Source organism: Malus domestica, chromosome 02, assembly GCF_042453785.1.
Source record: "Malus domestica chromosome 02, GDT2T_hap1".
Classification (NCBI taxonomy): domain Eukaryota; kingdom Viridiplantae; phylum Streptophyta; class Magnoliopsida; order Rosales; family Rosaceae; genus Malus; species Malus domestica.
Window position 1 is genome coordinate 27,906,709 of NC_091662.1, and position 9,579 is coordinate 27,916,287.

Genomic DNA, 9,579 nt, shown 5'->3' on the forward strand with positions numbered 1-9,579 from the left:
AGCAGCATACTATAACAAAGAGAAAGGCACAAATATGAGATAGAAATGGTTTTTATAACCGTTTTGTAACTAACATTCATAAATTAAAAAGGTAATAAACATAAAAACACCTAAAACTGAAAATTACATAAACAAAATAATCCAATCAGCCAAAAAAACGCCTGGGTGTTATGATTAGCCATAAAAAAACGTCTTGAAATTAATCTTATCGGCCATTTGTTTTAAAGCACCCTATTTATTCCATCACATAAATTTGTCTTCCAGTAATTTATGGTGCTCCATGCCAAATGAATCATTTATTTCCCATCCTGCATCACTCTACCATTGGGTTCATAAAATTATAAGATATCCAATTTGTGTCGTTGGATTTAACTTCTCAACTTTCAAGAATTATTTTACAAAGAGATTTTTTTTTAATATATTCGGAACAAGAGATGATACAATGCTTGTGAATATGTTTCTTAGGATTTCTCTACTTGTATTATAACACGTGATATAGCAACTTGTGTTCTGAATACACCAAAAGTGTCTGTAGTTCATGAGTTTTGTCAACTTCCAAGTGTAAAATTGTCCTGTTTCATTTCACATAACTGTTAGATTTTGAGATTTTGAAAAGTGTCCATATGTGAAATCTGAATTAAAAATGAAACAGTAAAAACAAAGTTGTATGGTTTTGAACTGTAATTGGGCTAAAAAATAAAATGCACAAAAAGTTATGTGATGTTCTAGAAACTAGTGATGTTCTAGAGCACCCTGCTTAGTAGTTATGTCTATAGTAAATTCAAATTTCTAATCCATATCACTGTTATTTCCCAAATTTCTAATCCATATCAGTGATAACAGTGATATGTTCTAGAGCACCCTGATTAGAAATTTGATATGGATTAGAAATTCAGAAGTGGTTCCAGAACATGTATAGCACATTCAACTATGAGAAGGAACCTCACCTATATGTTCCAGATAACAATGATATGTTTTGAATTTTCTCCTCTGTTTTATTTCCCACCTAACAAAAGCACCCTGCTTAGTAGTGATTCGTTATCTACACTCCAGTTCAGTACAACTAGTACACATTATTGACTATTTCTTTTATACAGAATTAGTAGTATTCAAGCTTTCCTATAATTTAAATGTAGACATTTGAAGAAACTAAAGCATGCAGTTCAGTATTTTCATTTTTTATACAAGGATATAATTGAATTCAATATAAGAGGTATCCTATCAACGTTTATGACAAACTAATTTCCCTCTCCACGCAATCCCGGAACCACATGAAGGGATAACATACTTTTGGCTCTAGGTCAAATGAACAAGCTAAAGTAGAGCCGGTGGCCAAAAAAATAAATGAATATGTGGGAGTTCGTGGCCAAAAAAATAAATGAATCTGTGGGAATTCGAACACGGATTGAGGATTCCAATTGTTTACTTGCTTTGATGCAGGACGTTACATAAGATGCATTTGGTTTTTGGAAATCTTCTCAACTATCAGATACATTCATGAAGAATTGCAAGGTTTTTTCAACAATGAATTTTATGTAATAACATTTTAGTGGGATGGATTAAAAGGAATTATCTTGGTTATTTATATTATCTCATTATAATATCATGTATTTGTCTTAAATGAGGGAGGTTTAAGCATCTATAAATATTTGTATTTGTAAGGCAGAAAAGAGGAGAAGTTGTGTGAAATATAATTTTGAAATTTGAATTGTAAATTCTTTTTTAAGTGCATTGCTCTTATTTAAGAGTTTGTTGCTTTGTTCTTCTAGTTGTCTATGTTGGAGGTTGGTACTAGAAGTGAAGTTTTTAGAGTTTTCAGATCTCTCCTTGTACCTGGAGATAATGAACCCTACAGATCTATCTTATCCTATTCATTTTATTTTATTTTTTATTTTTCCCACCACACTGCTCCCTGCATCATGCATGCTTTCTATTAGACTAACCTCCGGTTTTTTTTTAATATTTGATATTAGATAGAGGTAAGGCAGTTTATACAGAAGTTTGTCAACTCCTGTAGCTCTCTTTTGCATACCATGTACTATTGGACAGATTAAACAAAAACGATGATGTTTGTCAAACTAGCTTGATCATCAAATCTATTTTTCTATTATTCTGTCAAACATGGCTGATCAAACTCCAATTTTTTTTATTGTCTTGGATCAGATTTTCACCTGGAGAGAGGTAGATGGTATATATCATTGTCAGCAGGCAGCTCAACGGTTGATATCTACAAGTTATTGAAAGGAAAAATGTACACTCTTAATTGAGAATATGTTAGCCTCGTAGTATTCGCCTTGTGTTTTGTGAGTATGATTTGAAATGTACACCCTTTAGAAAAAGAAAAATAAAAATTAGAAAACTGGAGACTCAAGCCATGCATGTCTTGCGCGCAGCGCATGATGTAGATGTATTATGTATGTGGTAATATAGCCAACCTTTCGAAAGTCAACTCGCGAAACGGTCGGCTATAGTTTGAAATCTTATACATATATTCATGTTTATTCTGTTTTCACGCACCAAATTTTTTATAATCTTCAAATGAGCTGTGAATTCAAATCATCAAGGTTTAATTTCTATTAGGAGATATTTTTAGGTGTACTCAAAACACTATCATGATGTAACAATTTCACTGAAATTATAACTTGTATTTGTATTTAATAAATTTACTCTAGAAGTTAAACATATCATTCATGTCGACTCATTTTGTAAACATGGAACAGTATATCACGTGGTAAGTGTTTTAGATTATTAAGTAACGTTTTAATTTTCCGATGTAAGATTCACTCTCAACAAAATCTAAATTCATTGGATAAAATGAGACCTATTCCCAAATGAGTAACTATAATATTGCTGTCACAACCAAATTATCTAGAAGGAAAGATAAAAAAAATTTCCGTTCATGTTACTACCAGGAATGAGCCGATTTTATACCGTATATATTTGAATTTTCTAAAAATTTATTTTATTGTAATTTAATTGGCTCCTCATTGTGTACGTTTAACCTGCAAACATATGTACTCAAATAATATGTTGATGTCATAATTGTGAATCAGAAAAAATTTCACTGGCATGCTCCCTTCCTTTTTAATTAATAACCCATTTCTTTTAATTTAAATTTTCTGTAAGGGAAGTTAATCTTAATCATGGTCAAACACACAATACATGCATGAACAAAGTAACTCCTCGTCAATTTGCAATGGTGCTCTTACCATGTTTTATGTTTCGGGTCAAGCCACTTACCATGTATCACCATGCAGCAGCGTTTCTTCCAGCGGTGGATATCACATATATATTAGATTTTTTTTTTTATAAGAATGCAAAATAACAAAAAGAAATGGGTCAGATAGGAATATCACCACAATTATGGTAGACTCATGGTACTTAATATTAGACTTAAATTAAAAATTAAAAAATTACAAATAAAATCAAAACAAAGAAACTTTCCTGTGCTTACTTGTAGATTTAATGTTAGCTACTAATTAAATGCATATCCATATACTGACTTTGAATTTTTCCCTTTATTGGACTTTCACACCCTCCTCCCTTCTCACTTCATATGTATGAGACGAGAGCTTGATATTGTTAATCTCATAAGTCATAGCCCCCTCCACTTCTCTTAGATTTTGCAATGGAGGATCTTGAGATATCAGAGAAAAACACACCTGCAGATCACGACTTTCCTCCATACCATTTCAGATGTCCCATTTCTATGGAGCTCATGAAAGACCCCGTCACCATCTCCACGGGCGTCACCTATGAACGCAACAACATAGAGAAATGGTTCTTCTCCTACAAGAAGAAAACATGCCCAGCTACAATGCAAAGCCTTGAGAATTTTGACATGATCCCGAACCACACCCTCAAGAGGCTCATTGTTGCATGGCAAACCGAAGAGGATGCGAAAAATGTTATTTGCTCAACATCATCTACACCAAGGCCTTCAGCTAAGCATGACGAAATTCAAGCGCTCCTCAACACAATCATGTCATCCCCATTCAAGGTAAATTCGATAAAGAAACTTCGTTCCATCATCGACCTAGATGATGAGATGAAAAATGATTTTATTCGATCTAACGGGGTCGAAGTTCTTGTCCAAATTCTTGATCAAATTCTCTTGGAGAGCTCGGATTTCACAACGTTTAGGGCTTGTGAGGAGGCTCTTTGTATTCTTCACCAACTTCCAATATCGGGAGAAGGGAAAACATTTAAATTGTTATCGAAGCAAGAATCAACCAGATCGATGACTGTCATGCTTCAGCGAGGAAGCACTGAGGCACGGCTCCATACCATTACCATATTCAAGAAGATGGCGAAAACCGAATATGATTGGAGCTTCGTGATACAAGATCAAGGTATAGATTTTTTTAAATCCTTGTTGGAGCTCCTTTCGGATGAAATTTGTAGCAAAGCAAGTTCATGTGCCTTGAAAGTCTTGATAGAAATATTAACAGCATCAAAGAAAAACAAGTTGAGGGCAATTGAAGCAGGCGCAGTTTGTGTCCTTATAGAGCTACTGCCAGACTCCAACAGATCCAAATGTGAAAAAATGTTGCAAGTGATAAAGTTGTTATGTGAATGTTCTGAGGGAAGGCAGGCCTTGGTGGAACATAGTATGGGCATTGTGGCAGTTTCCAAAAACATGTTGCATGTTTCTAATGCTGCCACCAAGATTGGGGTGAAGATCATATGGTTGATTTGTAATTTTCATCCGACGGAGAGGGTGTTGGAGGAAATGTTGATTTGTGGATCGGTGAAGAAGCTTCTGGCATTGTTGCAGATGGATAGCAGATCTTCTACAAAGGATAAGGTGGTGAAGATCTTCAAGATGCATGGAAATTCATGGAAACGATATCCATGTTTCCCTTGGGATTTGAAGGATTATTTGGATTTGTGAATGATTCTCTCTAATTAGGGTTCTTTTTTTTTTCTTTCAATTTTTTTGTTAATTTTTCAAATACAGAGCAAGATACAATTAGTTTTCTCTATTAAATTTGAACTGGTACTTAGTATTGGAAAAGTTTGATTAATGATTTAGATTTTTACATAATTGGATATGGGTAATGCTAGGTAGACTAAATTTGCAAACTAAATGATGTATCACCAATAAGAAATAAGCTCGTTAATAAACTCTCATGTCATTTAGTTGACAAAATTTAGTCTACAAATTTAGTCTCTCTAGTATTATTGTTTGAATATCGGTTCAGTGGTGATAATAGTATTTTATTTTGTGTTGATCATCGTTGGAACTGCATGTGCTATTAGATATGCTTTTCTAAATTCCTTTCACCTCTCTCTTGGTTTCAATTTATCTCCTGCTAATTGTTTCTACTTGATTGGAGTATGTTTCAGTTTAACTCACATAGGATATGAGTTTTATGTCTATAGGTATTGAGTTCGATAGTTAATTAATTGTAGTTGGCCGCATTATGATTGTTGGACTTTATTGTGGTTGGTTTATCGTAGTAAATACTGAAAATATTGAAAGCTTAATTAAAGCAAGGATTCTTCTCTTAACCTTTCTGTATGTATCTCAAAGGAAAAAAAACGCAGACGAAGAGCTTGGAGAGAAGAGAGAATTTTAGAGAGAGAAGTAAAGGGAATTATATTTCATACACTGTAAACTAAATGCCTTGTACACGATGGTTATATAGCACCCATCCATATCACAACAATTACAATAATACCCTCTAACTCCATTTCCAACTAACTCCCAATTACAACCAACTCAACATTTTACAAATTCACAAGTATCTCCATCTAAGTATACTCCTCCCTCAAACACTGATGGGATCTTCACAGCAGAGTTTGAATATTCACAGAAGAATCTGATGGATGAACTGATGACTTTGATTATGCAGAAGATGGATCCGTAAGGTTGATTCCATGTTGACCATGTGAAGATTGCAAATCAGAAACTCCTATATTTAGACTCCTGCAATGTTTGAGGTACATAGGACTATGTAAACTTTAGTAAACACATCTGCAACCTGATTTCAGTTGGTATATATTGAACTGTCAAATCTCCTTTTTGGACTCTCTCTTGAACAAAATGGTAATCAGTGTCCAAATGTTTAATCAGAGAATGAAAAACTGGATTAAAACATAAGGCTAATGCTGAGAGATTATCATAGTGTAATGTAGGAGGACTAGGTATAAACTGATGAACATCCTTAAGCAGTGATCGAACCCAAAAAATGTCAGCAGCACAATGAGCAAGTGCTTTGTATTCAGCTTCTGTTGAACTTCGAGACACCGTTGATTGCTTCTTAGATTGCCATGATATGGGGTTGGATCCCAAATATACAACATATCCAGTGATGGATCTCCTTGTGTTACTATCAGCTGCCCAATTTGAGTCTGAAAAGGCTAATATATGAAACTCATCTTATTTTGTATATCGTAAACCATAGTCCAATGTACCTTGCAAGTAACACAGTATTCTCTTCACAAGTTGCATATGCAAATCAATAGGACTTGTCATATATTGACATACCACATGCACTGCATGAGAAATATCTGGTTTTGTAAAGGTAAGGTATTGTAAAACACCTACTAAACTGCGATACTAAGATCGATTTGATAGCAAAGTTACTTCAGTTGTAAGTAACAGAGAGTGAGGTTTTGAAGGAGTTGATGTTGGTTTACAATTATCCATGCTAGTTTTCTTCAATAATTCCTTGGCATATTTTGATTGATTTACAAACAATGAGCCATCTTAATTAAACTATACTTGAAGCCCCAAAAAATATGTCAATAGTCCTATGTCTTTTAGATAAAAAAACTTCTGCAAGTTGTGTAACAACTGATTGTATCTTTGTAACAGATGAACCAATGATTATAATATCATCCACATATAACAAAAGAAGTATCACATCTCCATTATCAACCTTGACAAACAAACTAGAATCAAATAAAGAAGTTTTGAATCCCAATGTTGGTAAGAAACTTGTAAATTTTGAATTCCATGCTCTTGGTGCTTGTTTTAAGCCATAAAGTGACTTAATTAATTTGCAGACATGATTTGGATATTTAGAATTCACAAAACCCTGAGGTTACTTCATATAAACTTCTTCCTCAAGATCTCCATGCAAGAATGCGCTTTTAACATCAAGTTGTCTTAACTCCCAGTTGAATTGAGCTGCCAAAGACAAAATAAGTCTCATGGTTGTATGCCTAACAACATGGTTGAATGTCTCTGAGTAATCCAAGCCTTGTTCTTGACTGAAACCTTAGGCAACTAACCTTGCCTTATAATTAGACACTGTCCCATCAGAATTTTTCTTCACTCTATAGACCCATTTACTCTCCCAATTACAACCCTATCTGAAAGAGGAGGAACCAATTTCCAAGTTCCCTGTGATTTTAATGCATTAAACTCATCCTGCATTGCATTCTGCCACTGTATAACACTAGAAGCAGCTTTTAAGTTCTTAGGTTCATCAACATCTTATGTATCAGTAAGGAATGAAAACCCACACATATTGTTCCCAAATATATCCTCATCATCATCAACATGTAGTTGAAGTGAAGATAGTTCAGGCATAATTGCCAAGAAGGCTAAATAATCTCTTCTAGATATTGCACCTTTCTTAAGTCTTGTTTGAATAACATTACTTGAAGCAGATTCACTAGATTGTATATCATAATTAGAGATGGGGAGAATTACCTAAAGTTGTGCATGATTGAGGACATGAAGCAAATGAGGTAAATCAGTTGTAGAGGAAAAAGTAGTATTTGAGCTTGGCAAAGACTGTGCTTCTCTTTGGTGACTAGCAGGTGATGACTGTGAAGTCCGAATTTGCTCATTTGAAGGCAGTGGAGAACTGTCTATATGTTGTTGTATCCCAGAATACTCTGAATCAATCTATTGACCACTTGAGGATACTGAATTCACTAATTGAGTTTGAGATGAAACATTAGTAGCTGATGAACTACTCACTGGGATTGAAACTAGTACAATTTGTGTTTAACAGAACTAGTATGTATAGTAGATTGTTGGTTCCCCAATTGATACTGAAACTTGGAGAATGGAAAATCACTTTCATAAAAAATGATGTGTCTAGACACTATACACTTTCTTGTGCTTAGATTGTAGCAGATGACTCCTTTATAGCCTTTAGAATATCCCAGAAAATCACAAACTTCAGATCTGGGCTGCAATTTGTTATCATTATATGGTATGAGCCAAGGGTAAACTGCAGACCCAAACACTCTCAAGGTTTTCAACTCAGGTTGCTTCTTATATAGCTTGATATATGGAGAATCCAATGATAGTGATTTGCATGGCATCCTGTTATTTAAGAACACAGCATGTGCACATGCATAATACCAAAAAGAACTTGGTAATCTTGTTATGGTAAGTAATGTAATTGTTGTTTCTACAATGTGTCTGTGTTTTCTTTCTACTAAACCATTTTTGTTGTGGAATATATGGACAAGAAATTAATTGTTGTATTTCTTTTGCTGCAAGAAAGGATTTGAATGCATGACTAGTGTACTCCCCACCCCCATCAGATTGTAAATGCTTAATAGAGACACCAAACTGATTGAATACATATGCATAGAAGTTTACAAATATTGAAAAAACATCTTATTTGTTGCACATTGGAAATATCCAAACATATCTTATATATTCATCAACAATGGTTACGTAGTATCTGTGTCCTTCTAGAGATTTTACAGGAGATGGTCCCCATATATTAGTGTGGACCTTTTCAAAGGGAAAAGAACACTTATCAATCCTAGAAGGAAATGAAGGCCTAGACATTTTCCCTTTGATACAGTGAGTACACAAACTATGTTGACTGTCTATATCTACTTGTATACTAGACTGCCTCATCATAATAGACATTATTTTATTTTGGATGGCCTATTCTTTGGTGCCATAGGCTGGATTTTACCAATTGTCTAAGATAAGCAGCTGAACTCTGAACCATAGATTGCATTCCCTTGGAGTTCTTGAGTACCGGAATCTGAAACAATGCTTTAGGCCTACTCTTTCCTTAATACAAAACCTCTCTTGTCTTCTTATCCTGCACAAAAAATTGATTTTCATCACAAATAAACTAGCTATGATTATCAGCACATAACTGTTGCATAGATAATAAACTTCTTGCTATTTTTGGAACATGAAACACATTTTTAAGAACAAAAGCATGTGAATTGGTTTGAAGAGTTGTAGAACCAACGTTTGCAATATTTAAACCTTGGCATTTCCAATTGTGATTCTTTCAAAACCTTTAAAAGGTGAAACATTGTTTACGCATCCACATCAGCTGTGATATGATGTGATGCACGAGTATCAATAATCCAAGAATCTTGGGGAACATAGTGGGATATTTGTTGTGCAACCATATCATTCAAAGATTGAGGTGGAGGTTGACCTTGAAACACATAGTTTCCCCTGTGACAACATTCAAGAACAGAATGTCCCTTTTTACCACATATTTGACACTCAAGCATATAACCAGTAGATGGAGTATTGGAATTCCTATGAAAACAATTCACAGCTATGTGCCCTATTTTATTGCAGATTTGGCATTCTATGACCACATTGGATCTGTTCTCAGTATTACCAGA

The 9,579-nt window shown here is 34.3% G+C and overlaps 1 protein-coding gene across 1 annotated transcript; it reads left to right on the forward strand.

Moving 5' to 3' along the window:
• Positions 1-3,628: 3,628 nt before the first annotated feature.
• Positions 3,629-4,894, forward strand: LOC103409750 (E3 ubiquitin-protein ligase PUB23-like). The gene has a single exon (XM_008348550.3). The coding sequence runs from the start codon at positions 3,629-3,631 to the stop codon at positions 4,892-4,894; it is 1,266 nt and encodes a 421-aa protein (XP_008346772.1).
• Positions 4,895-9,579: the final 4,685 nt, after the last annotated feature.

Coding starts and splice junctions, on each gene's coding strand:
- LOC103409750 (XM_008348550.3), top strand. CDS start 3,629: ATGGAGGATCTTGAGATATCAGAGAAAAACACACCTGCAGATCACGAC.